We start from the raw sequence: 13,632 nt of genomic DNA, 5'->3' as shown, positions 1-13,632 counted from the left end.
ATCTGCAGTGACTGAACACACTTCATTTTCTGTCCTCCTTTGACTATAACAGCCTACACAGGAAATCATCAACCTATGGGAATGCATGTAAAGGGGGAAAAATGACTATTTCTCCTGGTCAGATCGGTGACCTCAGAAAATGACGAAATGGGAGAGTGAATGGCTTTTTTATTGTTATTACTTGCTCTACTGCTGTCAACCACAGAGAAGGTCTCAGTCTCTCTTTTTACTTCTCATGCAGAAAAACATTGAGTTCAAAAATGAATGGCATTACTATTGTTTATTTGTTCGGTAGTGGAGGGAATTAATTGTCATAAGCGGATATTTGTGAAATTTGTTCAAGTGACACGGTTGTTGAAGCAACCAGTGTATGTAAGGAGATGTTAATGGTGGATTTAACATTGTGATGTAATGCTAATTAAAAGGGCATTAAGAACTCCTGGTCAGTTTAGGCAGAAATTGACGTATTTGTTGTTTTTTCTCCATATACTCATCAAACACTTATTTCACTTTCCTCATGGATTGGTGGTGATCTGATACAGTAGAGGAACTTTGAGTGTCTTTGAACAATGTCGAGGCTTTGATATACAGTGCTATGCAGTACTACCTATAATCTGTGTTTTGTGTGTTCCATTAGTTGAAATGACACTGTGTTTGCAGTTAGGATACTGCTGACCCATGCTCATGACTCTTACTAGATTATCATTGTTAGCATCAGCTATCTGTTATTGTGCAAGAAGATAGCATGGACAGGGAGGAGCACATCTACCCAAAACATGACACTGTATGAAATATACACAACCATATGATACACATAAAGACACAGAGTAAATGTAGAAGTCAGGAAATTTCAGTTTTCATTGTAAGATAAGCTCTCAAATTTGTGTAACTAGTTTATCAGTAGGTCAAAAGAGGTTATTTTGTTTTCATTTTTAGCATTCAGTTTGAAAGTATTCTTAGAAATTGTTGTAAATAGGTTTGTTTTCTTTCTTGCTGAGAAGATTGACTGTCTGTGTACAATGAATGTAAAGCTACAGCCAGCAACTGGTTAGCTTAGTTTAGCATAAAAAGTGGGACAGGGGAAACTGCTACTTTAGCTCTGTTCAAATCTAACACAACCTGCCTACCTGCACCTTTAAAACTCACTAACATATCTTTTTGAGTTTATGTAAAAAAAAAAAAAAAAAAAATTACTTTTGGCTCTTTAAGGGGTTGTGAGTGGTGTATCTCTGAGATCTTCTAATCAACACTCAGCAGGAGAATAAAGACATTTATCAAAATGTGTAACAGTTCATTTAATAGATAACTGAACAACATCCTGAAGATTTTCAGAATATGAGCTATCTGACATTGTGAGCCACTTCAGCAAATAACAGCAACGAAATAAAAATAAAGGGGTGTTGGTCTTATGTTTATGCTGTCTTATGGTCTTTAAGTCCCATAAGACAGCAGATAACACTAAAAGACTGCAAAATATAACAGTGTCCACATCAGTTAAATCAGAGGTTTGGTAAGCTTGCTTTTAAGGCCAACACTATAATTCACTGTTGAGTTCAAGGCTCCATGTCAGCTTTATCTCTTAACAGCAGGGAGGTCCTGTGTTTGATCTGGGGCTTATTGTTTTTGGAGTTTGATTGGTCTCTCCAGATATGTGCGTTTGTCTCCTGCTGGTGTTTAAAGACATACTTTAAAAGGGGATTGAAGACACTAAATTGCCCTATTAGTGTGTGAGTATGGTCTTATATCTGTGGCAAATCCAGTGTATGAGCATTGATAACCATGATGATGAGTAAGACTATGCAAATGCACAAAGCATTTTTCCCTACTCCTTATCTAAACATTATGTCATGGTCCTTATTTTATATTACAAGCTCACATGCAGGTATCAGTTGAATTTGCAATTTGCAGCATTCAGTCAATGTACACAAAAAGTAGTAGTATTAATGTGAATATGCTGTGTCTTCATCAGTCACAGGGCACAGAAACAAAGGTGTGTTATGAGACATGTTGTAATATGGACATTTGAGTTTCTGGATAATGCTTGAGGAGGATTTGTATCATCACTTACATTGTTTGAATAGTTAAAGCAACCTGCATGTAAATGATTTATGGTGCTTTGTCTCAGAATCTCATTCTGTTCATGTGTTCATCTTGTTAAGGGGCATTTGTTCTCAGAGATGACAAGCTGCAAGATATGTGAACATGACTTTGATTCAAACAGAGTCATTTGTTCTGTTAATTATCTCTGGTATATTAGAATATATTTGCTTTCATACAGCCTGCATCCAGCTGTTTTGAGATGTCTGCACTGTGTGTCTGGCACTGCTCGCCCTTCAGGAGCTCAAGATGGCGTACATATGTTCATCTAATTAATTTTAAAGGTTTATGTAGGTTATAAATCATCCAGAAAACTGCATTTGCTATCTCTGTACATTGATGTTTACTAGCCTACTTATAAATATATTATCTTGTGAATCGTATTCTATCCCCTCAAAGCAGTTTAATCTTTTTTTTTTTTTTTTTTTTTTTTAAACTTTTGCTAAATTTGACAAGTGAAGTCAAATGAAGGAAGCACTACCTCAGAAATAATTTCCGGGGTCTTTCTTTTATACAAAATGCCAGTTTAAGTATGTAGCAGAGAAGAATTACCTAGTAAATTGTCTGCAGTATATTACTCTGAAGAATTCAGATGGGTTCAGATCAATATTGTGCAGTGTTTATTAGTAACACATTTTACCATTAATCCTTGTCAAAACCGCTACCACCAAGTTGAATATTTAAAATCATTTGTACCTCCGATTCATAATTGACACTTGTTTTGTTTTTGTTTTTTTTCCTCTGTCACACTGGGCATCTTAGCTTGACAAATGAAGAGAGATATATGGATTTATTTATTTTTTTTTTTTTTAAATAATGCATTATAAATATGAAAGCACCTTTCTTCTTTTCCCTGCATGAGCTCCCACTCGCACTACCATATGAAACAGTGGCCTTTCCAATGAAGCATGGCTGCAGCTTTCATGTCATTTACGTCTCGTCAGTGGTGTTCCTGGTGAGAGATGATATTTGATATTCTGAAGGGTAGCTTTGTCTCCTCACATTAATCAGCTCCTCCTGTTTTCTTGTACAGAGGAGAATCACCGAGGAGATCAAGAAATTGTTAGTGTAATGTACAACACTACAACAAAGCCTGGCTGTGAAACACAATCTAGATGTGTGTTAAAGAGGATTTCAGGTGTGGGCTTTTGTGATTAGTAGGACGTGAAGAGGCATTAATAATGGAACATCCCAGATGGGTAGTGCTGATGAAAGGGTAGTAGCTGGAATCTCTGTAGCATGATTTGGATGATGGACAGAACACTAAAGGCCTGAGAGTCAGCAGAGAAAATTACACCTTTTGTTTATTCATCTGTATGGACATAATGTAAGGCTGTGGAAGGAAATATAAAAATGTGTTCCCAAGATTGAATTGAAAATGACTGATTTTTCTATGGAAGCCCACCACTTTGTTGGATGATCACAGCTTCTATGGCAGAAGTTTTACATTAGAACTGTGAAAACTGTTATGAACAAGCAGCTTGTGTTTGATGGGTTCATTGTTGTATCTGCTATTTTTATATGTTGACCATGTGTCAATAATATATGATATATGTAATATATGTTACAATAATGAACATCTATACAAAATCACAAAGAGATAAAGATACAGTAAATGTACTTGTTATGTTTCATATTAGACAGAATTCCTCAAATGTGTCAAATATAACCATAACATAACTCGGTGTTAGTTTTTCTTTAATTAGGTATTCGGAATGCTTAATTTGGACAGAAGTTTTGCAGCAGAAAATCATACCATTTAAAAGGCTTAAGCTCACAATTGACATGATCTTAAATAACAATGTAATAAATTACTTTAATAGTATTTTATCAAAATAGCTGATAGTTCATTTCCTGTTCTTTGTGGAGTGAACTTATGTTACCAGTATCTACTGTATAATCTTGCAGTACAATACCACGCAGTATCACTGAACAGTATAATTTGTATTACTGGCCAGCCTTACTTGTGGCAATAGTATTCATGTTGCTTTTTCCTACATTCTTTCATCCGTATTTATTTATTGACAGACATGGAATCTGGAGACCAGCTGACTTCCCCATCCTCAGCTCCGTCCTCCCTTCACATGGCCTCCTCTTCAGCCAGCTCCTCCCCTCTTCCAACCCAGGCACCTAAGTGTAGCCCGGCCCCTAGCCCTGCAGGCAGTTCCCCTCTCACCACCTGTGGTATGTACACACACTTTAAACGTCTCATCACTGCCACTTAGATGTGCACCAGATCAGATATGAATGAAAAAAGGGTTTTGTTTTATTTGCTTTCTAGTTGGTACATTTGGTTATTCTGCCCATATGTTGGACGAGGCTGGGAAATTATTTTAGGTACTTTTGAGGTTTAAGTGTGCAGTGTTGTAAACAGCAGTAGTAGTCACCCACAAAAAAGCCTTAAATTCACAAAGCATTAATACATGCAAATTAATTCACCATGTCCTGTGATAGTCTGGCAACTTGTCCATGGTGTACACCACTTCCCATCCAATTTATTGTTTAAGTTGCAATTGGTCGTGATAAGTGGTGAAGTTACATTGCACTTTATAATTACACTTCTGCAGACATGTTTTTTTAAAAAAAAAAATCTATTCAGAACGGCCATACAGTTAAATTCTGTAGAAATTAAAATTTGGCAACAATAAGGGGCTTAAGACACCTTCCTCCAGTCTTAACGCACCATAGACAGTTTTGATAGGACTGGAAAGGCTGTTGAATTAATGAATGCCAACAATTAAAGAGCTGTGTACGCCCTTGTGGATGTCTTTTGACAACCTTTAGCTCCAGTTTATCCTGTATGATTTGACATGTCTGTCAGCCTCACACTGTGCATGCAGTCACCAACATCCTCTTGTTTCCTATGAATACTAATTGTGGTCAGACATTATGCATTGAGCAGCAGTGATGCATAAGCTGTCAGATTACCCCTGACCACAAATTAATGTGCAAATTTACATACTGTGGTTTGTGATTATTTTTTTTCCCTTCATGATAAGATGCCCCAAAAAGTAATGTTTTTTTGTCATGCTACCACAATGAATAACACATTAGAGACATTCTTATAAATTATTCATTTACAGACCCAACAACAAACGTGCACAGAAATTTCCCAGATAAATTATTTTGGACTGAACACTAAATGCTGAAAACACATTGCTACCACTGTAGTTGCATCGCTGTTATGTGTATTGAGTTATTTAAAGAGATTTCTTATCCTCTGTGGGAAGTAAAAGAAAGTTATCACACACCCAGCGATGGCAACACCCCTTTGAATGGAGCTATGTTCAAGCTTTCATACTTTTAAAAGCTTTGTAATTGCTTTCATTGGGCAGGTTTAACTATGATTGTTTTCATGTAGTACCTTTATGTATTGTATTTAGCGGTGTCTGATTGGCATATGAGAAAAGTCTTAACCTAAGACAAGGCCATAATCTTATGCGCCTACAAAATAATACAACCAGAGGGGTTTTAGAGCTTCCAGTTTTACTGTCACATCATTTGAGATTGTGTGTCAATACACAAAAATTTGGAGCAAATTTTATAAATGCACCTTTTCAATTTTCAATGAAGTTACTAAAGATTATTGTGAGGGGTTAGGGTTTGATACAATTCAAGACAGTTGCAGTTACAAACAAATAAATATAAGGTTTATCGTCCAGACAATGATGACTTAATAATTTTTCATTAATTGATCTGCAAATATTAGGGAATGTCACCTTACCAAATGAAGAATTAATAATGTCCTGCCACTTAGGTACAACACTTTCAACGTAATGTTTGTCTGAATAACTTTTCCTTAACTTTTGAATGCCTTACTAGTTAAACGTTGGGACACATATTCTCATTCTGTTCAGTGAGAAAGTGTGTCCAAACTTGTGTCTGGTAGCATATCTGGACTGACAACCTACCTCCATAGTAATAATGATAGATTGATTACTAGATAAAATCCTTTCTTCTCCAGGCCATTTGCTACAGATGATGGGGGATGAACGTTTAAATATGTCTGGAAACTCCAGCGGTTTTGCTTTAGTCAGCCATCCAGCATTTGGGATCTACACATCAAGTTCCGGGTGCTCTGAGTTTGGAGGCCTTGGTAGTCTGGGATTGTCTGCCTTGGCTCCTCATTCCCAGTTTGGTACATTTCCAGGTAAGGAAGCTCAAGGTGAAGGTTTTTTTTTTTTTTGTTTTTTTTTCTAATTTCATATTGAATGAATAAGGATAAAAGATTTATTTCATGCCAAAGTTAACTTTTCCCTGTAATGGAAATTCTTGTAGGATTGTTCTGGATTATATCTTTACTGAAATACTTTTTTCAGCATCCTTTTTCAGTTTTCTCAATAAAATGTTTTTCAACATAATATTGTACATGTTTTTTGATAGTTAATTGTGTGCGTTTTGAGTAACATAATGATCTAAACACTCAGAGTGCTAAAGCTGTATTGCAGCTGGGGAATGTCAATCAGATGAGGTAAAACTGCAGCATTTAGATGAACTGTTGCACCTACAGCCTGCTGACAGATTGAATTCTCTGTATATCTAAGAAGATAGTAGCTACCTATGCCTAATGGTACAGTATCTCACCTCCCCCACTCCAGACTGGTGGCAACAATCTGAGGCATGTACCAGAGGAACAGCAGCCTTCTTTCCTCCTCTTCTGGGTCTGCATCCTGCATTTGCATCAAACTTTAAGGGTCATGATCCGGTTCACTTACAGTCATATACTTCAGGTAATAAAAAAGGGCTAACTCCTAAGGATAACATGCATTATAGTAGTTTAAAACTAAAAGCCTCTATAAATGGTTCCATGAACTCATTTTTGTGCCCTGTGGTGCTAGAAGAAATGGGTAAGAATGGTTGATAAACTAGAAGGTTCTTACAGTTTATGTACTACATATGATTATATCATCAAAATGTACATGCTAACATCATGAGGCTGATCTTGCTATTTGGTAGAAGTCGTTATTCTTATTCTGTCACTTTTAAAAAAAAAAAAGTCCTCTTCCTGTGTTTGACTTGTTTTGCTTGTTGTGATGAGTATCCATCTGAAGAATGTACAATGCCAATTTCTGTAGGTGTGAATGGAACAATTAATAGTAGGAGTGCTTCCTCTCCTACTGGGAACTCTACTGTGAACACCACTTCATTTGCAGTGATGGGAAACAGGGGGAAATCTAAAGCCAATGGTAGTTGGAGTCAAAAGAGCAGTTGGGACCCAGGCCAACTACACCAGAAGACTGTTCAGAAAACAAAAGAAAAGGTTAATATTTGGTCAAAGAATTGTGTTTTTTGTTTTGTGTTTTTTAACGAACATGTGCATGAAAGCTCAATCCATTGGTATCTTTAATGTTATTGAGAAATATGAGAAATCTGCACTTTAATTATTTTTTAGAAGCCCAGCAAAAGACCACTAGAAACCTCAAGCATGAGCGGGAGTCAGTCAGGATCTTTGTCAGATAGCACCAGTGATGGTGAGGAGAGCAGCAGTGATCCTGATGGCATGGAGGAGGAGGAAGAAGAGGACAATGATGAAGACGAGGATGATCAGAGCAATGACAGTGAGGACTCTGATTCTGAAAAAGAGAGTCACTTTCAGCAGAAAGTCAAGGTAAGGCAAAGATTGAGTTGCTGGTATTTGTGTTTAATAATTCAGCATTTTTTCAGATCAGTTCTGTAAATCAGTGGAGAATAATTGTTTTGTTCACATCATTTTAAGATGTTTAAGAAAGACAAATATTGTCCGCTTTTAGTTTGTTTTCAACATGACGTCTTGGTTGGTATGAAACCTTTTGTGTCTGAGAAATATGTCAAATGTACAAGTGTTCCTGTGCAAAACTGCTCTTTGTTAAGTAAATGTTAGTTGGATTGTCATAAGCAGCCGTAGTCGTGGGTGGCAAACTGTATGCATGTGCTAGTTGACAGAGCTGCCACTGCTCTCTCAGTATGAGCTGACATGACATGCTGTCTTCTCCCTGTTTTCTTCATCCTCCTACTCAGCGGCTGACACAGAACACTTCTGAGAGTAAAAAGAAGAGACCTTCCAGTTCGATGGACACTCAGCATGACACTGTTCCTCTGACTTCCTCATCTTGCCTCCAGTCTTCTTATGCTGCTGACCGACCTCAGTCCACAGCAGTATTTCTGCAGAGCTCCAGAACTGCAGAGGAGGAAGGCCAGCAGCATATCAGTGTCATTCAGGCCACAGGGCTGGCAGCCAGCAACAGTGCCATAGCACAGTCCCACAAAAAGGCTTCTCCTATGCTTTCTAGGATCTCTCCCCCCTCCATCTTTTCCCCTAACTCACCTAAACGCTTTCCTCCTTCCACTTCACCAAAGCACTCTTTGTATTCATCCTCACCAAAGCATAGTTCTCTCTCCTCCTCTCCCAAACCTCTTGCTCTCTGTTCCCCTATGAAACCCTTGCTTCTGTGTTCCTCACCTAAAGCCCCACTTCTTTCTTCACACAATTCTATCTCCCTACGTTCTGTACCCAAACCACCAGGACGGCTGGCCTCAAAAAAGCCCTCAAATAAACCCACATTTTTGATGTCCTCTCATGAGCACACACAGCCTGTTGATGGCCTGAAGGGGAGTGGTGGAAACTTCCCAGATGCAAGCTCATTACACATGAACAATTTAAAATTGAAAGAGGTGAGAATTAAGTTCTGCCTTAGTAGCAAAAAATACAGTAATATAATGAAGCATGAAGTTAGCATTTAAAAACTTCCAAGTCTTTTTACATTTCTAATCGAAGTTCTGTTTTTATTGTTTAGTATTGTCCACCATTGTTTCTGTCATGAAAAAGAAATCAGTGGGTTCTTTCAGAGAAGAAAATTAATGCTTTTTGTACAACATGATTCTGACCACTATATGAGTAGAAGTGGCAATGCTTTTAACTCTATTGGGAATACTTCCAATAAATGACAAGCAATTAGCTCTGCTATGCTTTAGGATATTTGTTATCAAGCGTGAAATCAGCCTCTTTTACAGGACTTCATTCTTGTCACTATTCTGGGCAGGAGGGAGAATGCAACAATCTTTAACAAGAGGGTTTTAATTCATATGATGTTGGTACATTAAATACAGGCTTTTGGTTGCCAGAGTATGACAATAGCAACAAATACAAGATGACAGCTAAAGTCACACAATGGCACTAAGCCAAACAATTTGAAAATATTTTTCTACATCAGCCTTTTTTCTTCATTGTTGTTGACAGGCTTGAGCTTGCTCTTTATTGTCTCTCTCTTATTACACCTTAAATTCCTTCATTCAACCCACAGTAATGTAATGTGAGTGACAGTTTTTGTAATTACTTCCTTTTTTTCCCTTTGTGTCCCTTTCTTTTTATTTATAATTATGAAGCCCATTTCCAAGGAATCTTTTAAGCAGTCTTTCACTCTGCAACCTACAAACCAGGACTGGTATGAAATTCATAAAAAAATCAGCATCATCTTCATCATTGCAGACACCACCTACATATTCATCAGATATATTGAGCATTAATTTGCTGTCTCTCCCACACAGCAATGACACCAATCTTTTCCTGAACCAACACCCAAATGGAGCAATGCACAGTGAAGTTCAGGATGCCCCTTTGGCTCTGGTCACTAAGCCCCACTGTCAGAGCAGCACTGCCAGCACAAAGCCACACCTGGCAGCTACCAGCCCTCCCTGCCCACTGCCCGTCAACTTGAGCAGTAGCACCAAGGAGCTATCAGGCAGCTCTGCTACCTCCTTTAAATCTTCTTCCTCATCAGGACTTGTTCACATATCAAGGGAGACCAAGACTCATAAATCTCTGCGTGCAGGAAAGTGTCTCCCTAAAACCAACTCGTCTTGTGCATCTGTGGACTTGGTGAGAGGCACTGAGTCAGAAATCTACAGCAGCAAGGAGTCAGACGACTCTTTAGGAGATGAGGATGAGGATGATGCCGATGATGATATTGAGGATGAAGATTCTGGTAGTAGCCTATCAAGTTAGATTACAGAAATCTTTAACAAAGGAATGCCATGTAATTACAGATAGTATATGTCTAGGTCTTTTTCTTTGAAAAGTTAGCAGTGCTCTGTATTGTTTGGTTGTCCATGCTAATAGATAATTGTGTCTATTCTCTGTGTTCTCTCTCTGTTTGCATATGTCACCCTGGAATCGTCTGCAGAGTCAGAGAGCAATCTGGAGAGCAGCTCTGATGGATCTGAGGATGATATAAAGCAGTGTGGTGAGACACGAGCAAATAGCAATGTAGAAAGGACTCTGAAACTAGCAAAATCGTCTGCTCACGAGTCCTCGTCAGACCTCTCAGCCAACTGCTCCCTGCTGAACCTGCAGATCATCAAGCCTCCTAGTTTACCCAGTGCCATACTCACCCATACCACAGTGACTGGCTCAGGGGCATTGAGTAACCACAGCACCCCGTCTTCAACCTTTACTTTTGCTACACTGCCAGGTAACAAGTCTGTTCTCTGTAAGACTAAATACAGTGGGTACGGAAAGTATTCAGACCCCTTTAAATTTTTCACTCTTTGTGTCATTGCAGCCATTTGCCAAAATCAAAAAAGTTCATTTTATTTCTCATTAATGTACACTCAGCACCCCATCTTGACAGAAAAAACAGAAATGTAGAAATTTTTGCAAATTTATTAAAAAAGAAAAACTGAAATATCACATGGTCATAAGTATTCAGACCCTTTGCAGTGACACTCATATTTAACTCACATGCTGTCCATTTCTTCTGATCCTCCTTGAGATGGTTCTGCTCCTTCATTGGAGTCCAGCTGTGTTTAATTAAACTGATTGGACTTGATTAGGAAAGGCACACACCTGTCTATATAAGACCTTACAGCTCACAGTGCATGTCAGAGCAAATGAGAATCATGAGGTCGAAGGAACTGCCCAAGGAGCTCAGAGACAGAATTGTGGCAAGGCACAGATCTGGCCAAGGTTACACAAGAATTTCTGCAGCACTCAAGGTTCCTAAGAGCACAGTGGCCTCCATAATCCTCAAATGGAAAAAGTTTGGGACGACCAGAACTCTTCATAGACCTGGCCGTCCAGCCAAACTGAGCAATCGTGGGCGAAGAGCCTTGGTGAGAGAGGTAAAGAAGAACCCAAAGATCACTGTGGCTGAGCTCCAGAGATGCAGTAGGGAGATGGGAGAAAGTTCCACAAAGTCAACTATCACTGCAGCCCTCCACCAGTCGGGGCTTTATGGCAGAGTGGCCCGACGGAAGCCTCTCCTCAGTGAAAGACACATGAAAGCCTGCATAGTGTTTGCCAAAAAACACATGAAGGACTCCCAGACTATGAGAAATAAGATTCTCTGGTCTGATGAGACCAAGATTGAACTTTTTGGCATTAATTCTAAGCGGTATGTGTGGAGAAAACCGGGCACTGCTCATCACCTGCCCAATACAGTCCCTACAGTGAAACATGGTGGTGGGAGCATCATGTTGTGGGGGTGTTTTTCAGCTGCAGGGACAGGACGACTGGTTGCAATTGAAGGAAAGATGAATGCGGCCAAGTACAGAGATATCCTGGAAGAAAACCTCTTCCGGAGTGCTCAGGACCTCAGACTGGGCCGAAGGTTCACCTTTCAGCAGGACAATGACCCTAAGCACACAGCTAAAATAACAAAGGAGTGGCTTCGGAACAACTCTGTGACCGTTCTTGACTGGCCCAGCCAGAGCCCTGACCTAAACCCAATTGAGCATCTCTGGAGAGACCTGAAAATGGCTGTCCACCAACGTTCACCATCCAACCTGACAGAACTGGAGAGGATCTGCAAGGAAGAATGGCAGAGGATCCCCAAATCCAGGTGTGAAAAACTTGTTGCATCATTCCCAATAAGACTCATGGCTGTACTAGCTCAAAAGGGTGCTTCTACTCAATACTGAGCACAGGGTCTGAATACTTATGACCATGTGATATTTTAGTTTTTCTTTTTTAATAAATTTGCAAAAATTTCTACATTTCTGTTTTTTTCTGTCAAGATGGGGTGCTGAGTGTACATTAATGAGAAATAAAATGAACTTTTTTGATTTTGGCAAATGGCTGCAATGACACAAAGAGTGAAATATTTAAAGGGGTCTGAATACTTTCCGTACCCACTGTATGCCTATAACTTAGGATTTACGTATAGACTAGATATATTAATGTGTGGTTTAGACATCAGGAAAGTGTTACTTGATCAGATAAAAGCAAGAACATGCCCAAGATCAGCATGGTATTTATTTTTTATGTCATTCTTTTCCTTTTTCTGTTGATTATTCAGACTAGCCAACCTATCTGTAAAAAAAAAAAAAAAAAAAAAAAGAGGATTATTTTTTTTCCAGTATAAAAACATTGACGTGTGGAACATGTCTCAATAGTTCCAGGTTAAAATGAGGTCTCTGGAAGAAATGTGTTGGATCATTGTTTTGATTATCTCCAGCAGCTTTTGCTTTAATAACCCCTGCAGATGCTTTATAAATGTGATACTGGATGAGTCATGGAGCATATTACATTAGTTGGAGAGCTTTATTCTCACATGCTGGAATGGAAAAGTGTTCTTTTTTTTTTTTTTGTCTTTTATGCAGTGAGTTAGTCTTGCAGATATTAGACACATCTCTAAGCTTTTACATGCATAAAATTAGAAATATTGAAAAGTATTTTACTTGTGTGTGCAATTACTGTTAAGGCATCAGTGAGCGTTGTTAATGTACAAGCTCTGTTCCTGTTTTTGTACTCTGTTTTTTTTGTTTTGTTTTTTTTTCCCCCCCTAGGTTTAGGGAAGAGGAAGAGAGTAACAGATGAGAAAGTTCTACAGTTGCCTCTTAAATTTGGGTGAGATATTGTTTGCACTTTATGTGAAATGCTTTGATACTTTGCTGTACTGTTTGTTTTTATGCAGTTGGTGTTACAGTAAAATGTCAGCTCAACAAAGGCAGACGAGTGACCTTTTCTAAAAGGTCTTTTATGACCAACTTTTGGTAGAGCAGAGTCACCAATGGCAAATATAGTTTGAGTTTCATAATCGGAGAGTAGGATTGATACATTCATCCTTGTAAGAAAATGAATAAGAAAAATTCGCATCTCTCAACAATCACTGTCATGTTCTAAAGTAAAATATTATTCCTGCTGTGTGAATATGGCAGTGGGTAAGAAAGCGGCACAGACAGTTTTCCATAAATATGACAAAAGTTTTGTTTTTTTTTAAAAATACCTCTTTCGAGCTCGTAATTTTAGTGCAGTCATGTCTTCATCACTGAGTAGAATCAGACCGAAAAAAAAAAAAAAAAAAAACATCCTTTCCCTTTTTTAAGGGCCCTAAAAAAACAGTCTTGAGCAATAAGTCATAATGGACAGGAAATGAAATGAGGCCCAGCAATACGACACAAGGGGTTAATTGCATCCAGCCTCAACCCAGAAATGCAACATTCGCAGCTCCCTGCCCACAGATTCTGCAACCTTGGATCGAGTGGCCTTTCATCTTCTATGGATGTTTTTCATCATCTGCTTCACAAGAAACAGAGGCCACAAGACTGTATTTCAGCACC

The 13,632-nt window shown here is 38.6% G+C and overlaps 1 protein-coding gene across 11 annotated transcripts in view; it reads left to right on the top strand.

Annotated features, from left to right (window-relative positions):
* LOC113123457 (bromodomain adjacent to zinc finger domain protein 2B-like) overlaps window positions 1-13,632 on the top strand; it is a 50,283-nt gene that overhangs the window by 21,623 nt on the left and 15,028 nt on the right. For all 11 annotated transcript variants that reach the window (XM_026295555.1, XM_026295556.1, XM_026295557.1 and 8 more), the window contains 10 exons: window positions 4,126-4,281; window positions 6,062-6,247; window positions 6,696-6,827; window positions 7,173-7,357; window positions 7,490-7,705; window positions 8,095-8,748; window positions 9,460-9,518; window positions 9,622-10,058; window positions 10,257-10,544; window positions 12,859-12,919. In XM_026295555.1, the coding sequence (XP_026151340.1) occupies window positions 4,128-4,281; window positions 6,062-6,247; window positions 6,696-6,827; window positions 7,173-7,357; window positions 7,490-7,705; window positions 8,095-8,748; window positions 9,460-9,518; window positions 9,622-10,058; window positions 10,257-10,544; window positions 12,859-12,919 (2,372 nt within the window). In that variant the 5' untranslated portion in view covers window positions 4,126-4,127. The remainder of the gene's footprint in view (window positions 1-4,125; window positions 4,282-6,061; window positions 6,248-6,695; window positions 6,828-7,172; window positions 7,358-7,489; window positions 7,706-8,094; window positions 8,749-9,459; window positions 9,519-9,621; window positions 10,059-10,256; window positions 10,545-12,858; window positions 12,920-13,632) is intronic.

The sequence above is a fragment of the Mastacembelus armatus genome, chromosome 21 (genome assembly GCF_900324485.2).
Source record: "Mastacembelus armatus chromosome 21, fMasArm1.2, whole genome shotgun sequence".
Lineage (NCBI taxonomy): Eukaryota > Metazoa > Chordata > Actinopteri > Synbranchiformes > Mastacembelidae > Mastacembelus > Mastacembelus armatus.
Note: the sequence above shows the minus strand (reverse complement) of the source record. Positions and strands in the feature narration are given on the sequence as shown.